Source organism: Arachis stenosperma, chromosome 9 (assembly GCF_014773155.1).
Source record: "Arachis stenosperma cultivar V10309 chromosome 9, arast.V10309.gnm1.PFL2, whole genome shotgun sequence".
NCBI lineage: Eukaryota > Viridiplantae > Streptophyta > Magnoliopsida > Fabales > Fabaceae > Arachis > Arachis stenosperma.
In genome coordinates this window covers 150,329,557-150,354,671 of record NC_080385.1, presented here as the reverse complement: position 1 = coordinate 150,354,671, position 25,115 = coordinate 150,329,557, and the positions used below count along the sequence as shown (strand labels likewise).

General features: G+C 42.0%; 1 protein-coding gene and 2 non-coding genes across 3 annotated transcripts; 1 reads left to right on the top strand and 2 right to left on the bottom strand.

Moving 5' to 3' along the window:
• Positions 1-7,313: 7,313 nt before the first annotated feature.
• LOC130952551 (small nucleolar RNA R71) lies at positions 7,314-7,421 on the bottom strand. The gene has a single exon (XR_009074731.1). It is a non-coding gene; the product is annotated as a small nucleolar RNA R71 (small nucleolar RNA).
• Positions 7,422-17,408: 9,987 nt separating this feature from the next.
• On the bottom strand, positions 17,409-17,516 carry LOC130953603 (small nucleolar RNA R71). The gene has a single exon (XR_009075767.1). It is a non-coding gene; the product is annotated as a small nucleolar RNA R71 (small nucleolar RNA).
• A 5,686-nt stretch (positions 17,517-23,202) lies between these two features.
• LOC130950087 (uncharacterized) lies at positions 23,203-24,471 on the top strand. The gene is made up of 2 exons (XM_057878641.1): positions 23,203-23,690; positions 23,772-24,471. Exons 1-2 carry the CDS (start codon positions 23,203-23,205, stop codon positions 24,469-24,471), a joined length of 1,188 nt encoding a protein of 395 aa, XP_057734624.1.
• Positions 24,472-25,115: the final 644 nt, after the last annotated feature.

Genomic DNA, 25,115 nt, shown 5'->3' with positions numbered 1-25,115 from the left:
ATCACACTTTTGCAATCCCGCACAACTAACCAGCAAGTGCACTGGGTCGTCTAAGAAATACCTTACGTGAGTAAGGGTCGATCCCACGGAGATTGTCGGCTTGAAGCAAGCTATGGTTATCTTGTAACTCTTAGTCAGGATATCAATAATTATCAGGGTTGATTGTAAAAAGCAAAAGAACATGAATTAAGTACTTGTTTTGCAGTAATGGGGAACAGGTTGAGGTTTTGGAGATGCTCTGTCTTCTGAACCTCTGCTTTCCTACTGTCTTCTTCTTCAAACACGCAAGGCTCCTTCAATGGCAAGCTGTATGTAGGGTTTCACCGTTGTCAATGGCTACCTCCCATCCTCTCAATGAAAATGTTCAACGCACCCTGTCACGGCACGGCTATTCAGCTGTCGGTTCTCGATCATGTCGGAATAGAATCCAGTGATTCTTTTGCGTCTGTCACTAACGCCCCACAATCGCGAGTTTGAAACTCGTCACAGTCATTCAATCATTGAATCCTACTCAGAATATCACAGACAAGGTTTAGACCTTCCGGATTCTCTTGAATGCCGCCATCAATTCTAGCTTATACCACGAAGATTCTAATTAAGGAATCTAAGAGATATCCACTCAATCTAAGGTAGAACGGAGGTGGTTGTCAGGCACACATTCATAGTTGAGAATGATGATGAGTGTCACAGATCATCACATTCATCAGGTTTAAGAACAAGTGACATCTTAGAATGGAAGCAAGCATGATTGAATGAAAAACAGTAGTAATTGCATTAATCCATCAAGACACAGCAGAGCTCCTCACCCCCAACCATGGGGTTTAGAGACTCATGCTGTAGAAGACACAATGAGAAACGTGTAAAGTGTCATGAGGTAGAGATATAATGTCAAAAGATCCTATTAATAGTGAACTAGTAACCTAGGGTTTACAGAAATGAGTAAATGACAGAAAAATCCACTTCCGGGCCCACTTGGTGTGTGCTTGGGCTGAGCATTGAAGCATTTTCGTGTAGAGACTCTTCTTGGAGTTAAACACCAGCTTTTGTGTCAGTTTGGGCGTTTAACTCCAATTTTTATGCCAGTTCCAGCGTTAAACGCCGGGAATTCTGAAGCTGATTTGCAACGCCGGTTTGGGCCATCAAATCTCGGGAAAAGTATGGACTATTATATATTTCTGGAAAGCCCAGGATGTCTACTTTCCAACGCCGTTGAGAGCGCGCCAATTGGGCTTCTGTAGCTCCAGAAAATCCACTTCGAGTGCAGGAAGGTCAGAATCCAACAGCATCTGCAGTCCTTTTCAGCCTCTGAATCAGATTTTTGCTCAGGACCCTCGATTTCAGCCAGAAAATACCTGAAATCATAGAAAAACACACAAACTCATAGTAAAGCCCAGAAAAGTGAATTTTAACTAAAAACTAATAAAAATGTGATAAAAACTAACTAAAATATACTAAAAACATACTAAAAACAATGCCAAAAAGCGTATAAATTATCCGCTCATCACCCACCCATGGTCATCACGGCCAGAGTGGGAACCGGCCTCGTCAAACGAACCCTTGTCGACACAGGGGCAGACTCGAACATTATGTTCCGCAACGTGTTCGACGCATTGGGGTTAAGGGACGCCGACCTATCGACTCACCAGCACGGGGTCATCGGGTTAGGCGACCACTTCATCAAGCCCGATGGAGTGATATCCCTGCCGATTTCTGTGGGACAGGCTCAAGGCCGAAGATTGGCAATGGCTGAGTTCGTGGTCCTCCGAGATTCCACGGCCTACAACATCATCTTGGGGAGGAAGACGATTAACGATGTTGAAGCGATAATCAACACAAAGCTACTAGTCATGAAGTTTGTTACCGACGACGGATATATAGGGTCCATAAGGGGAGATCTAGAAACGGCGGTTGCTTGCGACAACGCCAGCCTCTCCCTAAGGAAGAAATCTAAAGAGGCATTGGGGGTGTTCCTGGCTGACCTAGATGCCAGGGTTGACGACAAGCCCAGACCGGAACCAGAGGGGGACCTAGAAAGTTCAGGGTCGGTGACACGGAGGAAAAGTTCACGTTTGTCAATAGAAACCTTCTACATGAATTGAAGGAGCCTCTGGTAGAAATGATCAAGGCCAATGGGGATTTGTTCGCCTGGACACCGGCCGACATGCCGGGCATAGACCCCGAAGTCATGTCACACCACCTGGCCGTCAAATCGGAAGCACGCCCGGTAGCCCAACGGAGGAGAAAGATGTCGCGGGAGAGGGCGGATGAGGTGGCCAGGCAGACGGCCAGCCTTCTAGAAGCAGGTTTCATACGGGAACTAGACTACTCGACCTGGCTTTCGAATGTAGTTCTGGTAAAAAAGCACAGCGGTAAATGGAGAATGTAAGTAGACTACTCCGACCTCAACAAGGCATGTCCCAAAGATTTTTTCCCCCTCTCCAACATTGACGCACTCGTCGATGTGGCAGCGGGCTACCGGTATCTAAGCTTCATAGATGCCTACTCCGGCTACAATCAAATACCGATGCACCGACCCGACGAGGACAAGACAGCATTTATAACACCTGGGGGAACCTTCTATTACAAGGTGATGCCGTCCGGCCTAAAAAACGCAGGGGCAACATACCAAAGGCTGATGAACAAAATATTCCACGACCTCATAGGCAAGACGGTGGAAGTCTATGTAGACGACATCCTCGCGAAGACTGCGCGACCCGACGACCTCCTGAATGACCTGACAAATGTATTCGCGTCTCTCCGACAACATGGTTTGAGGCTCAATCCCCTAAAATGTGCCTTCGCCATGGAAGCTGGAAAGTTCCTGGGGTTCATGATAACCCAAAGGGGGGTAGAAGCTAACCCTGAGAAATACCAAGCGATACTCCAGATGAAGAGTCCGGGTTGTATCAAGGACGTCCAAAGATTGCCAGGACGACTCACCTCGTTATCCCGTTTTCTCGGAGCTTTGGCAACAAAAGCCCTACCCTTCTTTAACCTCATGAGGAAAGGGATGGCATTTGAATGGACGCCCGCATGCGAGGATGCTTTTAGACACTTCAAGGAAATCTTGGCGACACCCCCTGTGCTCGGGAAGCCAAAGGCCGGGGAGCTGTTATACCTATACCTCGCCATAACAGGAGAAGCCCTGGCCACGGTTTTGGTACGAGAAGAAGGAAGGGCTCAACAGCCAGTCTATTTCGTGAGCAGAGCCCTACAAGGGGCAGAACTAAGGTACAACAAACTGGAAAAGCTAGCTCTGTCACTCTTGACCTCTTCGCGGAGGTTAAAACAATACTTCCAAGGTCACCAAATTGTCGTAAGGACGGACCAAAGAATCTGACAAGTACTCCAAAAATTTGATTTGGCGAGAAGGATGATGACTTGGTCCATTGAACTTTCCCAATATGACATACGGTACAAACCCCGGCAAGCAATCAAGGCGCAAGCGATGGCTGACTTCCTGGTAGAAGTGACGGGAGATCCAACCGAAGAGACGGGCACACGGTGGAAGCTCCACGTGGACGGAGCCTCCAATCAGACGTCCGGGGGCACCGGGATCATCCTGGAAAGCCCAGCCGGGGTCGTATACGAGCAGTCGGTCAAGTTCGAATTCCCTGTCTCGAACAACCAAGCAGAATACAAAGCCCTCATAGGGGACTTAGCCCTAGCAACGGAATTTGGAGCGACAAGGTTGGAAATATGCAGCGATTCACAAGTCGTCACCTTGATGAGCGGATAATTTGTACCCTTTTTGGCATTGTTTTCAGTATGTTTTTGGTAGTTTGAGTTGAGTTTTTAGTATATTTTTATTAGTTTTTAGTTAAAATTCACTTTTCTGGACTTTACTATGAGTTTGTGTGTTTTTCTGTGATTTCAGGTATTTTCTGGCTGAAATTGAGGGACCTGAGCAAAAATCTGATTCAGAGACTGAAAAGGACTGCAGATGCTGTTGGATTCTGACCTCCCTGCACTCGAAGTGGATTTTCTGGAGCTACAGAAGCCCAATTGGCGCGCTCTCAACGGCGTTGGAAAGTAGACATCCTGGGCTTTCCAGCAATATATGATAGTTCATACTTTGCTCAAGATTTGATGGCCCAAACCGGCGTTCAAAGTCACCTACAGAAATTCCAGCGTTAAACGCCGGAACTGGCACCTAAATGGGAGTTAAACGCCCAAACTGGCATAAAAGCTGGCGTTTAACTCCAAGAAGAGTCTCTACACGAAAATGCTTCATTGCTCAGCCCAAGCACACACCAAGTGGGCCCGGAAGTGGATTTTTATGTCATTTACTCATCTATGTACACCTTAGGCTACTAGTTCTCTATATATAGGACCTTTTACTATTGTATTTTCATCTTGGTAGCTATCTTTGAGTTTCATGCTATCTTAGATCATTTGGGAGGCTGGCCATTCGGCCATGCCTAGACCTTGTTCTTATGTATTTTCAACGGTGGAGTTTCTACACACCATAGATTAAGGTGTGGAGCTCTGCTGTACCTCGAGTATTAATGCAATTACTATTGTTCTTCTATTCAATTCCGCTTGTTCTTTGTCCAAGATATCACTTGTTCTTCAACTTGATGAATGTGATGATCCGTGACACTCATCATCATTCTCACTCATGAACAAAGTGACTGACAACCACTCTTGTTCTACAAGCATACGAGGCTCTAGTGTTTATCTCTTGGATTCTTTAACCGGAATCTTCGTGGTATAGGCGAGAACTGATGGCGGCATTCAAGAGAATCCGGAAGGTCTAACCTTGTCTGTGGTATTCTGAGTAGGATTCAATGATTGAATGACTGTGACGTGCTTCAAACTCCTAGCAGGCGGGGCGTTAGTGACAGACGCAAAAGGATCGATGGATTTTATTCCGGCCTGACCGAGAACCGACAGCTGATTAGCCATATGCTGTGACAGAGCATAGGAACATTTTCACTGAGAGGATGGGAGGTAGCCACTGACAACGGTGAAACCCTTGCATAAGCTTGCCATGGAAAGGAGTAAGAAGGATTGGATGAAGACAGTAGGAAAGCAGAGAGACGGAAGGGAAGGCATCTTCATACGCTTATCTAAAGCTCTCACCAATGATATACATAAGTATCTCTATCTTTATCTTTATGCTTTATTCGTATATCACCATACCCATTTGAGTCTGCCTGACTAAGATTTACAAGGTGACCATAGCTTGCTTCATACCAACAATCTCCGTGGGATCGACCCTTACTCGCGTAAGGTATTACTTGGACGACCCAGTGCACTTGCTGGTTAGTTGTGTGAAGTTGTAGTGATCACAATTTCGCGCACCAAGTTTTTGGCGCCGTTGCCGGGGATTGTTTTTGTGTATGGACAACTGACGGTTCATCTTGTTGCTTAGATTAGGTATTTTTCTTCAGAGTTCTTAAGAATGAATTCTAGTGTTTCATGATGATCTGTTGAAACCTGGCTGGCTGAGAAGCTATGTCTAATTTCATTGGACCGAGGTTTCAACTAATCATCACAATAGCTTGTTGATCTCTATCAATCTTGCTATTGGAGCAATGATCTGCTAAGGCTTGGCTGGCCATTGGCCATGTCTAGTGTTTTGGACTGAAGCTTTCTTTGAAAGCTTGGCTGGCTGTGAAGCCATGTCTAATTCCTGGACCGGAGTTTTAGACTAGCATTGCAATGATTCCTGGAATCCAAATTGAGAATTCTGAAACCTTTATTTTCTATTTCCATATAATTTTCGAAAAAAAGCACAAAAAAAAATTACAAAATAAAAAAAAAAACCAAAAAGATTTTATGTTTCTTGTTTGAGTCTAGTGTTTAATTTTAAGTTTGGTGTCTTGCATGCTTTGTTTATTTGATCTTGGTTCTATTTTCAAGTCAATAGTACAGGGAACTGAAGATTCAGAACATGCAGCAGAGGAATTACACAGAAAAAGCTGGGCGTTCAAAACGCCCAGTGAAGAAGGACAGACTGGCGTTTAAACGCCAGCCAGGGTACCTGGTTGGGCGTTTAACGCCCAAAAAGGTAGCATTTTGGGCGTTAAACGCCAGAATGGATACCATTCTGGGCGTTTAATGCCAGGATGGCACTAGGGGGAAGATTTTGTTTTTCAAATCAATTTTTTTTCAAGTTTTCAAAGTTTTTCAAAATCAAATCTTTTTCAAATCATATCTTTTCAATAAAATGTTTTCAAAATCAATTTCTTTCCTTTTTCAAAGATACTTACTAACAATTAATGATTTGATTGAACATCTCAAGATTGTTACCTTTTCTGTTGAGAAAGGTTTAATGTTTGAATCATATCTTTTCTTGTTAGGCAAGTCATTAATTTTTAAAATCAAATTTTTTTTTAAAATGTTTTTCAAATCATATCTTCTCAATCACATCTTTTAAAAAAAAAAAAACCAATCATATTTTCTTAACTACATCTTTTTCAAAATAGTTTTCAATCAAATCTTTTTTATTTCTAATTTCAAAATCTTTTTCAAAAATCACTTGATTTCTTTTCCACTTTGAATTTTCGAAAATTATCAATCAATTTTTCAAAATGTTTTCGACATCTTTTTAATCAATTTTTGAAAATTCTCTTCCCCTCTACTCACATCCTTCTATTTATGGAGTATGACTCCTTCTTAATGCACAATTCGAACCCCATCTAATTAAAGTTCGAATTCTTCTCCTTCTTCTTTCTTCTATTTTTCTTTTCCTCTGACACCTCAAGGAATCTCTATACTGTGACATAGAGGATTCCACATTTTCTTGTTCTCTTCTCTTTCATATGAGCAGGAGCAGAGACAAAGGCATTCTTGTTGAAGCTGACCCTGAACCTGAAAGGACCTTGAAGCGAATACTAAGAGAAGCTAAGGCACAACTCTCTGTTAAGGACCTGACCGAATTCTTCAGAGAAGAAGAACCCATGGCAGCCGAAAACAACAACAATGCCAACAATGCAAGGAAGGTGCTGGGTGACTTTACTGCACCTACTCCCGACTTCTATGGGAGAAGCATCTCTATCCCTGCCATTGGAGCAAACAACTTTGAGCTTAAGCCTCAATTAGTTTCTCTAATGCAACAGAATTGCAAGTTCCATGGACTTCCATTGGAAGATCCTCATCAGTTTTTAGCTGAATTCTTGCAAATCTGTGACACAGTCAAGACTAATGGGGTTGACCCTGAGGTCTACAGACTGATGCTGTTCCCTTTTGCTGTAAGAGACAGAGCTAGAATATGGTTGGACTCTCAACCTAAAGAAAGCCTGGACTCTTGGGAAAAGCTAGTCAATGCCTTCTTGGCAAAGTTCTTTCCACCTCAAAAATTGAGTAAGCTTAGAGTGGAAGTCCAAACCTTCAGACAGAAGGATGGTGAATCCCTCTATGAAGCTTGGGAAAGATACAAACAATTAATCAGAAAGTGTCCCTCAGACATGCTTTCTGAATGGAGCATCATAAGTATTTTCTATGATGGTCTCTCTGAACTATCCAAGACGTCTTTGGATAGCTCTGCTGGAGGATCTCTTCATCTGAAGAAGACGCCTACAGAGGCTCAAGAGCTCATTGAAATGGTTGCAAATAACCAATTCATGTACACTTCTGAAAGAAATCCTGTGAACAATGGGACAAGTCAGAAGAAAGGAGTTCTTGAGATTGATGCTCTGAATGCCATTTTGGCTCAGAACAAGATATTGACTCAACAAGTCAATTTGATTTCTTAAAGTCTGTCTGGAATGCAAAATGCACCAAGCAGTACTAAGGATGCTTCATCTGAAGAAGAAGCTTATGATCCTGAGAATCCCTCAATGGAAGAGGTGAATTACCTAGGAGAACCCTATGGAAACACCTATAATTCTTCATGGAGAAATCACCCAAATTTCTCATGGAAGAATCAAGAGAGACCTCAACAAGGTTTCAATAACAATAATGGTGGAAGAAACAGCTTTAGCAATGGCAAGCCTTTTCCATCATCTTCTCAGCAACAGACAGAGAACTCTAAGCAGAACCCCTCTGACTTAGCAACCATGGTCTCTGATCTAATCAAAACCACTCAAAGTTTCATGACTGAAACAAGGTCCTCCATTAGAAATTTGGAGGCACAAGTGGGACAGCTGAGCAAGAAAATTACTGAACTCCCTCCAAGTACTCTTCCAAGCAATACAGAAGAAAATCCAAAAGGAGAGTGCAAAGCCATAACTATGGCCGAATCTAGAGAGGGAAGAGAGGAAGTGGACGCCACTGAGGAAGGCCTCAATGAGCGTGCACTGACCTCCAATGCGTTCCCCAATGAGGAACCATGGGAATCTGAGGCTCAAAATGAGACCATAGAGATTCCATTGGACTTACTTCTGCCTTTCATGAGCTCTGATGAGTATTCCTCCTCTGAAGAGGATGAGTATATCACTAAAGAGCAAGTTGCTAAATACCTTGGAGCAATCATGAAACAAAATGACAAGTTATTTGGAAATGAGACTTGGGAGACTGAACCTCCTTTGCTCACCAAAGAACTGGATGACTTGTCTAGGCAGAAATTACCTCAAAAGAGACAAGATCCTGGGAAGTTTTCCATACCTTGTACCATAGGCACCATGACCTTCAAGAAGGCCCTGTGTGACTTAGGGTCAAGTGTGAACCTCATGCCTCTCTCTGTAATGGAGAAGCTAGGGATCTTTGAGGTACAAGCTGCAAGAATCTCACTAGAGATGGCAGACAACTCAAGAAAACAAGCTCATGGACTTGTAGAGAATGTTTTGGTAAAAGTTGAAGACCATTACATCCCTACTGATTTCATAGTCCTAGAGACTGGGAAGTGCATGGATGAATCCATCATCCTTGGCAGACCCTTCCTAGCCACAGCAAAGGCTGTGATTGATGTTGATGGAGGTGAACTGATCATTCAAGTAAATGAAGAATCCTTTGTGTTTAAGGCTCAAGGATACCCCTCTGTCATCATGGAGAAGAAGCATGAAGAGCTTCTCTCAAATCAGAGACAAACAGAGCCCCCACAGTCAAACTCTAAGTTTGGTGTTGGGAGGCCACAACCAAACTCTAAGTTTGGTGTTGGGAGGTTCCAACATTGCTCTGAGTATCTGTGAGGCTCCATGAGAGCCCTCTGTCAAGCTACTGACATTAAAGAAGCGCTTGTTGGGAGGCAACCCAATGATTATATTTTATATATTTTCTTTTGTTATTTTATGTTTTTTTGTAGGTTGATGATCATAAGAAGTCACAAAATCCATTGAAAAAGCAAAAACAAAATGAAAAACAGGAAGAAAAATAGCACACCCTGGAGGAAGAATTCACTGGCGTTTAAACGCCAGTGAGGTTAGCAGTTGGGCGTTTAACGCCCAGTCTGGCACCATTCTGGGCGTTTAACGCCAGAAAGGGGCACCAGACTGGTGTAAACGCCAGAAAAGGGCAAGAACTTGGCGTTAAACGCCAGGAATGGGCACCAGCCCGGCGTTTAACGCCAGAAATGGCTCAAAACGTGATTTTGAATGCCATTTGGTGCAGGGATGACTTTTCCTTGACACCACATGATCTGTGGACCCCACAGGATCCCCACCAACCCCACCACTCTCTCTTTTCTTCACCCATTCACCAATCACCTCAATACCTCTTCCCCAAAAACCCTTCTTCACCCCTTCATTTTCACACAACCTAAACACCACTTCTCCCCCTCCTTGGCCGAATACATAAGCCACTCCCTTCTTCCTCATTTCTTCTTCTTCTACTCTCTTCTTTCTTCTTTTGCTCGAGGACGAGCAAACCTTTTAAGTTTGGTGTGGTAAAAGCGTTGCTTTTTCGTTTTTCCATAACCATTTATGGCATCCAAGGCCGGAGAAACCTCTAAAAAGAGGAAAGGGAAGGCAAAAGCTTCCACCTCCGAGTCATGGGAGATGGATAGATTCATCTCAAGGGTGCATCAAGACCACTTCTATGAAGTTGTGGCCTTGAAGAAGGTGATCCCCGAGGTCCCCTTTTCACTCAAAAAGGGTGAATATCCGGAGATCCGCCATGAGATCCGAAGAAGAGGTTGGGAAGTGCTTACCAACCCCATTCAACAAGTCGGAATCTTGATGGTTCAAGAGTTCTATGCCAATGCATGGATCACCAAGAACCATGATCAAAGTGTGAACCCGGATCCAAAGAATTATCTTACTATGGTTCGGGGGAAATACTTGGATTTTAGTCCAGAAAATGTAAGGTTAGCATTCAACTTGCCCATGATGCAAGGAGATGAACATCCTTACACTAGAAAGGTCAACTTTGATCAAAGGTTGGACCAAGTCCTCACAGTCATATGTGAAGAGGGCGCACAATGGAAGAGAGATTCAAGAGGGAAGCCGGTTCAATTGAGAAGGCATGACCTCAAACCCGTGGCTAGAGGATGGTTGGAGTTTATCCAACGCTCAATCATTCCCACTAGCAACCGGTCCGAAGTTACTCTAGACCGGGCCATCATGATTCATAGCATCATGATTGGAGAAGAAGTGGAAGTTCATGAGGTTATAGCCCAAGAACTCTATAAAGTGGCGGACAAGTCTTCCACCTTGGCAAGGCTAGCCTTTCCTCATCTCATTTGTCACCTCTGTTATTCAGTTGGAGTTGACATAGAGGGAGACGTCCTTATTGATGAGGACAAGCCCATCACCAAGAAAAGGATGGAGCAAACAAGAGACCCCTCTCATCATGAGATCCCTGAGATGCCTCAAGGGATGCACTTTCCTCCACAAGACTATTGGGAGCAAATTAACACCTCCCTAGGAGAATTGAGTTCCAACATGGGACAACTAAGGGTGGAGCACCAAGAACATTCCATCCTCCTCCATGAAATTAGAGAAGATCAAAGAATCATGAGAGAGGAACAACAAAGACAAGGAAGAGACATTGAGGAGCTCAAGCACTCCATAAGACCTTCAAGAGGAAGAACAAGCCGCCATCACTAAGGTGGACCCGTTCTTTAATCTCCTTGTTCTTTATTTTTCTGTTTTTCGAAAATTTATGCTTATGTTTGTCCATGTTTGTGTCTTGTGATCATTAGTGTCTTAGTGTCTATGCCTTAAAGTTATGAATGTCCTATGAATCCATCACCTTTCTTAAATGAAAACTGTTTTTAATCACAAAAGAACAAGAAGTACAGGATTTCAAATTCATCTTTAAAACTAGCTTAATTAGTTTGATGTGGTGACAATACTTTTTGTTTTCTAAATCTATGCTTGAACAGTGCATATGTCTTTTGAATTTGTTGTTCATGAATGTTAAAATTGTTGGCTCTTGAAAGAATGATGAAAAAGGAGACATGTTACTGAGGATCTGAAAAATCATAAAATGATTCTTGAAGCAAGAAAAAGCAGTGAATACAAAAAAAAAAGAGAAGCAAGCGAAAAAAAAAACGAAAAGAAAGAACAAAAAAGAAAGAAATAAAGTTGTGATCCAAGGCAATAAGAGTGTGCTTAAGAACCCTGGACACCTCTAATTGGGGACTTTAGCAAAGCTGAGTCACAATCTGAAAAGGTTCACCCAATTATGTGTCTGTGGCATGTATGTATCCGGTGGTAATACTGGAAGACAGAGTGCTTTGGGCCACGGCCAAGACTCATAAAGTAGCTGTGTTCAAGAATCATCATACTTAACTAGGAGAATCAATAACACTATCTGGATTCTGAGTTCCTAAAGAAGCCAATCATTCTGAATTTCAAAGGATAAAGTGAGATGCCAAAACTGTTTGGAGGCAAAAAGCTACTAGTCCCGCTCATCTAATTTGGAGCTAAGTTTCATTGATAATTTGGAGTCTATAGTATATTCTCTTCTTTTTATCTTATTTGACTTTCAGTTGCTTGAGGACAAGCAACAATTTAAGTTTGGTGTTGTGATGAGCGGATAATTTGTACCCTTTTTGGCATTGTTTTCAGTATGTTTTTGGTAGTTTGAGTTGAGTTTTTAGTATATTTTTATTAGTTTTTAGTTAAAATTCACTTTTCTGGACTTTACTATGAGTTTGTGTGTTTTTCTGTGATTTCAGGTATTTTCTGGCTGAAATTGAGGGACCTGAGCAAAAATCTGATTCAGAGACTGAAAAGGACTGCAGATGCTGTTGGATTCTGACCTCCCTGCACTCGAAGTGGATTTTCTGGAGCTACAGAAGCCCAATTGGCGCGCTCTCAACGGCGTTGGAACGTAGACATCCTGGGCTTTTCAGCAATATATGATAGTCCATACTTTGCCCAAGATTTGATGGCCCAAACCGGCGTTAAAAGTCACCTACAGAAATTCCAGCGTTAAACGCCGGAACTGGCACCTAAATGGGAGTTAAACGCCCAAACTGGCATAAAAGCTGGCGTTTAACTCCAAGAAGAGTCTCTACACGAAAATGCTTCATTGCTCAGCCCAAGCACACACCAAGTGGGCCCGGAAGTGGATTTTTATGTCATTTACTCATCTATGTACACCTTAGGCTACTAGTTCTCTATATATAGGACCTTTTACTATTGTATTTTCATCTTGGTAGCTATCTTTGAGTTTCATGCTATCTTAGATCATTTGGGAGGCTGGCCATTCGGCCATGCCTAGACCTTGTTCTTATGTATTTTCAACGGTGGAGTTTCTACACACCATAGATTAAGGTGTGGAGCTCTGCTGTACCTCGAGTATTAATGCAATTACTATTGTTCTTCTATTCAATTCCGCTTGTTCTTTGTCCAAGATATCACTTGTTCTTCAACTTGATGAATGTGATGATCCGTGACACTCATCATCATTCTCACTCATGAACAAAGTGACTGACAACCACTCTTGTTCTACAAGCATACGAGGCTCTAGTGTTTATCTCTTGGATTCTTTAACCGGAATCTTCGTGGTATAGGCGAGAACTGATGGCGGCATTCAAGAGAATCCGGAAGGTCTAACCTTGTCTGTGGTATTCTGAGTAGGATTCAATGATTGAATGACTGTGACGTGCTTCAAACTCCTAGCAGGCGGGGCGTTAGTGACAGACGCAAAAGGATCGATGGATTTTATTCCGGCCTGACCGAGAACCGACAGCTGATTAGCCATATGCTGTGACAGAGCATAGGAACATTTTCACTGAGAGGATGGGAGGTAGCCACTGACAACGGTGAAACCCTTGCATAAGCTTGCCATGGAAAGGAGTAAGAAGGATTGGATGAAGACAGTAGGAAAGCAGAGAGACGGAAGGGAAGGCATCTTCATACGCTTATCTAAAGCTCTCACCAATGATATACATAAGTATCTCTATCTTTATCTTTATGCTTTATTCGTATATCACCATACCCATTTGAGTCTGCCTGACTAAGATTTACAAGGTGACCATAGCTTGCTTCATACCAACAATCTCCGTGGGATCGACCCTTACTCGCGTAAGGTATTACTTGGACGACCCAGTGCACTTGCTGGTTAGTTGTGTGAAGTTGTAGTGATCACAATTTCGCGCACCAAGTTTTTGGCGCCGTTGCCGGGGATTGTTTTTGTGTATGGACAACTGACGGTTCATCTTGTTGCTTAGATTAGGTATTTTTCTTCAGAGTTCTTAAGAATGAATTCTAGTGTTTCATGATGATCTGTTGAAACCTGGCTGGCTGAGAAGCCATGTCTAATTTCATTGGACCGAGGTTTCAACTAATCATCACAATAGCTTGTTGATCTCTATCAATCTTGCTATTGGAGCAATGATCTGCTAAGGCTTGGCTGGCCATTGGCCATGTCTAGTGTTTTGGACCGAAGCTTTCTTTGAAAGCTTGGCTGGCTGTGAAGCCATGTCTAATTCCTGGACCGGAGTTTTAGACTAGCATTGCAATGATTCCTGGAATCCAAATTGAGAATTCTGAAACCTTTATTTTCTATTTCCATATAATTTTCGAAAAAAGCACAAAAAAAAATTACAAAATAAAAAAAAACCAAAAAGATTTTATGTTTCTTGTTTGAGTCTAGTGTTTAATTTTAAGTTTGGTGTCTTGCATGCTTTGTTTATTTGATCTTGGTTCTATTTTCAAGTCAATAGTACAGGGAACTGAAGATTCAGAACATGCAGCAGAGGAATTACACAGAAAAAGCTGGGCGTTCAAAACGCCCAGTGAAGAAGGACAGACTGGCGTTTAAACGCCAGCCAGGGTACCTGGTTGGGCGTTTAACGCCCAAAAAGGTAGCATTTTGGGCGTTAAATGCCAGAATGGATACCATTCTGGGCGTTTAATGCCAGGATGGCACTAGGGGGAAGATTTTGTTTTTCAAATCAATTTTTTTTCAAGTTTTCAAAGTTTTTCAAAATCAAATCTTTTTCAAATCATATCTTTTCAATAAAATGTTTTCAAAATCAATTTCTTTCCTTTTTCAAAGATACTTACTAACAATTAATGATTTGATTGAACATCTCAAGATTGTTACCTTTTCTGTTGAGAAAGGTTTAATGTTTGAATCATATCTTTTCTTGTTAGGCAAGTCATTAATTTTTAAAATCAATTTTTTTTAAAATGTTTTTCAAATCATATCTTCTCAATCACATCTTTTAAAAAAAAAAAAAAAACCAATCATATTTTCTTAACTACATCTTTTTCAAAATAGTTTTCAATCAAATCTTTTTGATTTCTAATTTCAAAATCTTTTTCAAAAATCACTTGATTTCTTTTCCACTTTGAATTTTCGAAAATTATCAATCAATTTTTCAAAATGTTTTCGACATCTTTTTAATCAATTTTCGAAAATTCTCTTCCCCTCTACTCACATCCTTCTATTTATGGAGTATGACTCCTTCTTAATGCACAATTCGAACCCCATCTAATTAAAGTTCGAATTCTTCTCCTTCTTCTTTCTTCTATTTTTCTTTTCCTCTGACACCTCAAGGAATCTCTATACTGTGACATAGAGGATTCCACATTTTCTTGTTCTCTTCTCTTTCATATGAGCAGGAGCAGAGACAAAGGCATTCTTGTTGAAGCTGACCCTGAACCTGAAAGGACCTTGAAGCGAAAACTAAGAGAAGCTAAGGCACAACTCTCTGTTAAGGACCTGACCGAATTCTTCAGAGAAGAAGAACCCATGGCAGCCGAAAACAACAACAATGCCAACAATGCAAGGAAGGTGCTGGGTGACTTTACTGCACCTACTCCCGACTTCTATGGGAGAAGCATCTCTATCCCTGCCATTGGAGCAAACAACTTTGAGCTTAAGCCTCAATTAGTTTCTCTAATGCAACAGAATTGCAAGTTCCATGGACTTCCATTGGAAGATCCTCATCAGTTTAAGTATCTCTATCTTTATCTTTATGTTTTATTCATCATCTATACCCATTGAAGTCTGCCTGACTGAGATTTACAAGGTGACCATAGCTTGCTTCATACCAACAATCTCTGTGGGATCGACCCTTACTCGCGTAAGGTTTATTACTTGGACGACCCAGTACACTTGCTGGTTAGTTGTGCAAAGTTGTGATAAAGAGTTGAGATTGCAATTGTGCGTACCATGTTGATGGCGCCATTGATGATCACAATTTCGTGCACCAAGTTTTTGGCGCCGTTGCCGGGGATTGTTTCGAGTATGGACAACTGACGGCTCATCTTGTTGCTTAGATTAGGTATTTTATTTTTTTTCAGAATTTCTTTAATAATGAATTCCAGAGTTTTATGATGATCTGTTGAAGTCTGGCTGGCTGTGAAGCCATGTCTAATCTTATTGGACCGAGGTTTCAACTTATCATCACAAGAGCTTGTTGATTTCTATCAATCTTGCTGTTGGAGCAATGATCTGCTGAGGCTTGGCTGGCCATTGGCCATGTCTAGTGTTTTGAACCGGAGCTTTCTTTGAAAGCTTGGCTGGCTGTGAAGCCATGTCTAATTCCTGGACCGGAGTCTTAGACTAGCATTGCAATGATTCCTGGAATTCTAATTAAGAATTTTGAAACCTTTATTTTCTTTTTTTCATATAATTTTCGAAAAATCCAAAAAAAATTACAAAATCATAAAAACCAAAAAAATATTTTATGTTTCTTATTTGAGTCCAGTGTCTCATTTTAAGTTTGGTGTCTTGCATGCATTGTTTATTTGATCTTGGTTCTATTTTCAAGTCAATAATACAGAGAACTGAAGATTCAGTACATGCAGCAGAGGAATTATACAGAAAAAGCTGGGCGTTCGAAACGCCCAGTGAAGAAGGAAAACTGGCGTTTAAACGCCAGCCAGGGTGCCTGGCTGGGCGTTTAACGCCCAAAAGGGTAGCATTTTGGGCGTTAAACGTCAGAATGGATACCATTCTGGGCGTTTAACGCCAGGATGGCACAAGAGGGAAGATTCTGTTTTCAATGCAAATTTTTTTCAAGTTTTCAAGGTTTTTCAAAATCAAATCTTTTTCAAATCATATCTTTTCAATCATATGTTTTCAAAATCAATTTATTTCCTTTTTCAAAGATACTTGCTAACAATTAATGATTTGATTCAACATTTCAAGTATGTTGCCTTTTCTGTTGAGAAAGGTTTAATGTTTGAATCATATCTTTTCTTGTTAGGCAATTCATTAATTTTTAAAATCAAATCTTTTTAAAAATAGTTTTCAATCATATCTTTTTTTTTATTTCTGATTTCAAAATCTTTTTCAAAAATCACTTGATTTCTTTCCCACTCTTAGTTTTCAAAAATTATCAATCATTTTTTTTCAAAATGTTTTCAAAATCTTTTACTTAATTTTCGAAAATTTCTTCCCCTCTTCTCACATCCTTCTATTTATGGAGTACCACTCCTCCTCAATGCACAATTCGAACTCTATCTCACTAAGTTCGAATTCTTCTACCTCTTTCTTCTACTTTTCTGTTCCTCTGACACCTCAAGGAATCTCTATACTGTATCATAGAGGATTCCACATTTTCTTGTTCTCTTCTCTTTCATATGAGCAGGAGCAAAGACAAAAGCATTCTTGTTGAGGCTGACCCTGAACCTGAAAGGACCTTGAAGCGAAAGCTAAGAGAAGCTAAGGCACAATTCTCTGTAGAGGACCTAACAGAATTCTTCAAGGAAGAAGAACCTATGGCAGCCGAAAATAACAACAATGCAAGGAAGGTGCTTGGTGACTTTACTGCACCCACTCCCAACTTATATGGGAGAAGCATCTCTATCCCTGCCATTGGAGCAAACAACTTTGAGCTTAAGCCTCAATTAGTTTCTCTAATGCAACAGAATTGCAAGTTCCATGGACTTCCATTGGAAGATCCTCATCAGTTTTTAGCTGAATTCTTGCAAATCTGTGACACTGTCAAAACTAATGGGGTTGACCCTGAGGTCTACAGACTTATGCTATTCTCTTTTGCTGTAAGAGGCAGAGCTAGGATATGGTTGGACTCACAACCTAAAGAAAGCCTGAACTCTTGGGAAAAGCTAGTCAATGCCTTCTTGGCAAAGTTCTTTCCACCTCAAAAATTGAGTAAGCTTAGAGTGGAAGTCCAAACCTTCAGACAGAAAGAAGGTGAATCCCTCTATGAAGCTTGGGAAAGATACAAACAATTGATCAAAAAATGTCCTTCTGACATGCTTTCTGAATGGAGCATCATAGGTATTTTCTATGATGGTCTGTCTGAACTGTCCAAGATGTCTTTGGATAGCTCTGCTGGAGGATCTCTTCATCTGAAGAAGACGCCTACAGAAGCTCAAGAACTAATTAAAATGGTTGCAAATAACCAATTCATGTACACTTCTGAAAGAAATCCTGTGAACAATGGGACAAATCAGAAGAAAGGAGTTCTTGAGATTGATACTCTGAATGCCATATTGGCTCAGAATAAAATATTGACTCAGCAAGTCAATTTGATTTCTCAAAGTCTGTCTGGAATGCAAAATGCACCAGGCAGTACTAAGGATGCTTCATCTGAAGAAGAAGCTTATGATCCTGAGAACCCTTCAATGGAAGAGGTGAATTACATGGGAGAACCCTATGGAAACACCTATAATTCTTCATGGAGAAATCATCCAAATTTCTCATGGAAGGATCAACAGAGACCTCAACAAGGTTTCAACAATAATAATGGTGGAAGAAACAGGTTTAGCAATGGCAAGCCTTTTCCATCATCTTCTCAGCAACAGACAGAGAATTCTAAGCAGAACCACTCTGACTTAGCAACTATGGTCTCTGATCTAATCAAAACCACTCAAAGTTTCATGACTGAAACAAGGTCCTCCATTAGGAATTTGGAGGCACAAGTGGGACAGCTGAGCAAGAAAATTACTGAACTCCCTCCTAGTACTCTCCGAAGCAATACAGAAGAAAATCCAAAAGGAGAGTGCAAGGCCATCAATATGGCCGAACTTGGAGAGGATGAAGAGGCAGTGAACGCCACTGAGGAAGACCTCAATGGGCATCCACTGGCCTCCAATGAGTTCCCTAAGGAGGAACCATGGGAATCTGAGGTTCAAAATGAGACCATAGAGATTCCATTAGACTTACTTATGCCATTCATGAGCTCTGATGAGTATTCTTCCTCTGAAGAGGATGAGTATGTCACTGAAGAGCAAGTTGCTAAATACCTTGGAGCAATCATGAGGCTAAATGACAAGTTATTTGGTAATGAGACTTGGGAGAACGAACCTCCTTTGCTCACCAAAGAACTAGATGACTTGTCTAGGCAGAGATTACCTCAAAAGAGACAAGATCTTGGGAAGTTTTCAATACCTTGTACCATAGGCACCATGACCTTCAAGAAGGCTCTATGTGACTTAGGGTCAAGTGTAAACCTCATGCCTCTCTCTGTAATGGAGAAGCTAGGGATCTTTGAGGTACAAGCTGCAAGAATCTCACTAGAGATGGCAAACAATTCAAGAAAACATGCTTATGGACTTGTAGAGGGTGTTCTGGTAAATATTGAAAACCATTACATCCCTGCTGATTTCATAGTCCTAGAGACTGGGAAGTGCATGGATGAATCCATCATCCTTGGCAGACCCTTCCTAGCCACAGCAAAGGCTGTGATTGATGTGGACAGAGGAGAATTGATCATTCAAGTGAATGAAGAATCCTTTGTGTTTAAGGCTCAAGGATACCCCTCTGTCACCAAGGAGAGGAAGCATGAAGAGCTTCTCTCAAAACAGAGTCAAACAGAGCCCCCACAGTCAAACTCTAAGTTTGGTGTTGGGAGGCCACAACCAAACTCTAAGTTTGGTGTTGAACCCCCACATTCAAACTCTAAGTTTGGTGTTGGGAGGTTCCAACATTGCTCTGTGTATCTGTGAGGCTCCATGAGAGCCCTCTGTCAAGCTATTGACATTAAAGAAGCGCTTGTTGGGAGGCAACCCAATTTTATTATATCTATCTATTTTCCTTTGTTATCTTATGTTTTCTGTAGGTTGATGATCATGAGAAGTCACAAAATCAATTGAAAAAGCAAAAAACAGAATGAAAAACAGAAAGAAAAACAGCACACCCTGGAGGAAGATCCTGCTGGCGTTTAAACGCCAGTAAGGGTAACAAATGGGCGTTTAACGCCCAGTCTGGCACCATTCTGGGCGTTTAACGCCAGAAAGGGGCACCAGACTGGCGTTAAACGCCATAAAAGGGCAAGCACCTGGCGTTAAACGCCAGAAATGGGCACCAGCCCGGCGTTTAACGCCAGAATTGGCAAAGGGTGCATTTTTGCACAACACTTGGTGCAGGGTTGAATTTTTCTTGACACCTCAGGATCTGTGGACCCCACAGGATCCCCACCTACCCCACCACCCTCTCTCTTCTTCACTCCTTCATTTTCACACAACCTAAACACTACTTCTTCCCCTTTGGCCAAACCACAAAGCCATCTCCATCTCCTCTATTTCTTCTTCTTCTACTCTCTTCTTTCTACTTTTGCTCGAGGACGAGCAAACCTTTTAAGTTTGGTGTGGTAAAAGCATTGCTTTTTGTTTTTCCATAACCATTCATGGCATCCAAGGCCAGAGAAACCTCTAGAAAGAGGAAAGGGAATGCAAAAGCTTCCACCTCCGAGTCATGGGAAATGGAGAAATTCATCTCAAGGGTGCATCAAGACCACTTCTATAAAGTTGTGGCCATGAAGAAGGTGATCCCTGAGGTCCCTTTCAAACTCAAAAAGGGTCAGCTTTGATCAAAGGTTGGACCAAGTCCTCATAGACATTTGTGAAGAGGGCGCTCAATGGAAGAGAGATTCAAGAGGGAAGCTAGTTCAACTGAGAAGGCATGACCTCAAGCCCATCACCAAGAAGAGGATGGAGCAAACAAGAGATCCCACTCATGGACATGAGGAAATTTCTCATCTTGAAGTCCCTGAGATACCTCAAGGGATGCACTTTTCTCCACAAAACTATTGGGAGCAAATCAACACCTCCCTAGAAGAATTGAGTTCCAACATGGGACAATTAAGGGTGGAGCATCAAGAACATTCCATTCTCCTCCATGAAATTGGAGAAGATCAAAGAATCATGAGAGAGGAGCAACAAAGGCAAGGAAGAAACATTGAGGAGCTCAAGCACTCCATAAGATCTTCAAGAGGAAGAACAAGCCGCCATCATTAAGGTGGACCCGTTCTTTAATCTCCTTGTTCTTTATTTTTCTGTTTTTCGAAAATTATGCTTTATGTTTATCTATGTTGGTGTCTTATGATCATTAGTGTCTTAGTGTCTATGCCTTAAAGTTATGAATGTCCTATGAATCCATCACCTTTCTTAAGAGAAATGTTCTTAATTGAAAAAGAGAAGAATTGCATGAATTTTGAATTTTATAACAGATTAATTATTTTGATGTGGTGGCAATAATTTTGTTTTCTGAATGTATGCTTAAACAATGCATATGTCTTTTGAATTTGTGGTTCATGAATGTTAAAGTTGTTGGCTCTTGAAAGAATGATGAAAAAGGAGACATGTTACTGAGGATCTGAAAAATCATAAAAATGATTCTTGAAGCAAGAAAAAGCAGTGAATACAAAAAAAAACGAAAAAAAAAGGGAGAAAGAGGAAAGAAAGAAAAAGAAAGAAATAAAGTTGTGATCGAAGGCAAAAAGAGTGTGCTTAAGAACCCTGGACACCTCTAATTGGGGACTCTAGCAAAGCTGAGTCACAATCTGAAAAGGTTCACCCAATTATGTGTCTGTGGCATGTATGTATCCGGTGGTAATACTGGAAGACAGAGTGCTTTGGGCCACGGCCAAGACTCATAAAGTAGCTGTGTTCAAGAATCATCATACTTAACTAGGAGAATCAATAACACTATCTGGATTCTGAGTTCCTAAAGAAGCCAATCATTTTGAATTTCAAAGGATAAAGTGAGATGCCAAAACTATTCAGAGGCAAAAAGCTAAAGCCCCGCTCATCTAATTAATACTGATCTTCATAGATGTTTTTGGAGTTCATTGCATATTCTCTTCTTTTTATCTTGTTTGATTTTCAGTTGCTTGGGGACAAGCAACAATTTAAGTTTGGTGTTGTGATGAGCGGATAATTTGTACGCTTTTTGGCACTGTTTTTAGTATGTTTTTAGTATATTTTAGTTAGTTTTTAGTATATTTTTATTAGTTTTTAGTTAAAATTCACTTTTCTGGACTTTACTATGAGTTTGTGTGTTTTTCTGTGATTTCAGGTATTTTCTGGCTGAAATTGAGGGACCTGAGCAAAAATCTGATTCAAAGACTAAAAAGGACTGCAGATGCTGTTGGATTCTGACCTCTCTGCACTCGAAGTAAATTTTCTGGAGCTACAAAAGCCCAATTGGCGCGCTCTCAACGGCGTTGGAAAGTAGACATCCTGAGCTTTCCAGCAATATATGATAGTTCATACTTTGCTCAAGATTTGATGGCCCAAACCGGCGTTCAAAGTCACCTTCAGAAATCCCAGCGTTAAACGCCGGAACTGGCACAAGAATGGGAGTTAAACGCCCAAACTGGCACAAAAGCTGGCGTTTAACTCCAAGAGAAGTCTCTACACGAAAATGCTTCAATGCTCAGCCCAAGCACACACCAAGTGGGCCCGGAAGTGGATTTTTATGTCATTTACTCATCTTTGTAATTCTTAAGCTACTAGTTCCCTATAAGTAGGACCTTTTACTATTGTATTTTCATCTTCGGACATCTAGTTCTTAGATCATTGGGAGGCTGGCCTCACGGCCATGCCTAGACCTTGTTCTTATGTATTTTCAACGGTGGAGTTTCTACACACCAAAGATTAAGGTGTGGAGCTCTGCTGTACCTCGAGTATTAATGCAATTACTATTGTTCTTCTATTCAATTCAGCTTGTTCTTATTCCAAGATATTCATTCGCACTCAAGAACTTGATGAATGTGATGATTATGTGACGCTCATCATCATTCTCACTTATGAACGCGTGACTGACAACCACCTCCGTTCTACAAGCAAACAAGGCTCTAATGTTTATCTCTTGGGTTCTTTAATCGGAATCTTCGTGGTATAAGCTAGAATTGATGGCGGCATTCAAGAGAATCCGGAAGGTCTAAACCTTGTCTGTGGTATTCTGAGTAGGATTCAATGATTGAATGACTGTGACGAGTTTCAAACTCGCGATTGTGGGGCGTTAGTGACAGACGCAAAAGAATCACTGGATTCTATTCCGACATAATCGAGAACCGACAGCTGGATAGCCGTGCCGTGACAGGGTGCGTTGAACATTTCCACTGAGAGGATGGGAGGTAGCCACTGACAACGGTGAAACCCTTGCATACAGCTTGCCATGGAAAGGAGTAAGAAGGATTGGATGAAGACAGTAGGAAACAGAGAGACGGAAGGGACAAAGCATCTCCATTCGCTTATCTGAAATTCTCACCAATGAATTGCATAAGTATCTCTATCTTTATCTTTATGTTTTATTCATCATCTATACCCATTGAAGTCTGCCTGAATGAGATTTACAAGGTGACCATAGCTTGCTTCATACCAACAATCTCTGTGGGATCGACCCTTACTCGCGTAAGGTTTATTACTTGGACGACCCAGTACACTTGCTGGTTAGTTGTGCGAAGTTGTGATAAAGAGTTGAGATTGCAATTGTGCGTACCATGTTGATGGCGCCATTGATGATCACAATTTCGTGCACCACCAAGCCAGAGACTCGCTATTACAAAATTACTTGGAGAAAGTCAAGGATTTGAGCCAGAAGTTTGAGGAGGTCACGGTCCACCACATTCCAAGAGAAAGGAACACACGGGCAGATCTCCTATCAAAACTAGCTAGCACAAAATCGGGAGAAGGTAACCGATCTCTCATCCAAGGTATGATGAGGGAGCCGGCGGTCACTCTGCACCTGTCAAGGCTAAGTCCCTCATGGTTAGACCCCATCACCAGCTTCTTAGAAAACGGCAAACTCCCCGACGACGAAAAAGATGCTAAGAAACTGAGAAGGGAAGCAGCCAAGTACGCGATCATCCAGGGTCAGCTGTTCAGGAAAGGGCTCAACCAGCCCCTATTGAAATGCCTACACCCCGACCAAACGGACTACGTCCTCAGGGAAGTCCATGAAGGGTGTTGCGGCCATCACATAGGGGGCAAAGCCCTAGCAAGAAAATTAATCCGAGCTGGATACTATTGGCCATCAATGATGGCAGATTCTAAAGGATTCGTTAGAAAGTGCATAAAGTGTCAAGAGAACGCCAATTTTCACAAAGCACCGGCCTCCGAGCTAAGCTTGTTAACGTCTTCCCGGCCATTCTCACAATGGGGAGTCGACCTCTTGGGGCCCTTCCCGATTGGTCCTGGACAAGTCAAGTACCTCATAGTCGCCATTGACTACTACACCAAATGGATAGAGGCCGAGCTGTTGGCCAGCATATCCTCATCCAATTGCAGGAAGTTCATGTGGAGGCAAGTGATAACACGGTTCGGCATCCCAAAGATCGTTATCTCGGACAACGGGACACAATTTACCGACAAGAAGTTCACGGAGTTCCTCACCGGCCTGGGTATAAGACAGAAGTTCTCCTCGGTAGAACACCCCCAAACAAATGGACAAGTTGAGTCCGCAAACAAGATCATCCTGTTAGGACTTAAGAAGCGGCTGGGTGATAAAAAAGGTGCTTGGGCCGACGAGCTCGCCTCGGTCCTCTGGTCCTACCGTACAACCGAACAGTCATCTACCGGAGAAACCCCCTTTCGACTAACATATGGGCTAGACGCGGTAATACCTGTGGAAATCGGGGAACTGAGCCCACGACTACTTTTGAAGGGAGTGGGGGAAGCTGTGGAGAAGGACCTAATAGATGAAGTCAGAGAGATGGCCCACCTGACGGAAACAGCGCTGAATCAAAGAATGGCCCTGCGCTATAACACCAAAGTACTCAGAAGAGAGTTTGAACCAAACGACCTCGTCTTAAGGCGCAACAACATCGGCTTACCGACCCCGGGAGAGGGCAAACTGACGAAAAACTGGGAAGGTTCCTACAGAGTTAAAGAGGTGATTGGCAAAGGCGCTTTCAAGTTGGAAAGGCTCAATGGCAAAGAGATCCCAAGAACGTGGAACGCGAGCAACTTGAGAAGGTTCTACTCCTAGCACGCGTGACGATTTACCGACCAAACGAGCTAAGTAGTCAATCCATGAAATTGTACTTTTCGCTATGGCTTATAGACCTTTTGTGCAATTACCGACTAAAATATACTTGTCAAAAGTTTTGTTTGTTTACTTTTCTTGGACAACCCATTGCGCAAATGAACTCCGCACAACGCGACGATAATACGCGGCCCCGGGACTGATCACCCCGAGAGCCCGTCAACTACCACAACAACAAACGGCTACACTAAAGAGCCACGACCTAGCTCAGCCAGAATACCATCAATACAGTAAAACTAGTGTGAATAACAACGGTGAATATAAACGGCGACACAACCAGACGAACAGGAAAGTGTTAACTACAATAAGACGGACAAACGACCCAAAAAATTGTTCACGAAAGTTAAACAAAATAGCTTACGAAAAGTTTCACGAAATTACACAAAACATAAGAAATCATTTCCTAGGCATGTCGACAATCTTGCCATCTTTGATCATCTTGAAGACACCAATTGCCGACGTGTCAAAGTCAGGGGCAACGATTTTGACCTGAGCCTTAAGGGCTTCCTCAGTCGCCAGTATTGCACCTTTCCCCTGCTTAACGACCTCCTTGTACTTTGTTTTCCACCCCGCGAGCTCAGTCTCGA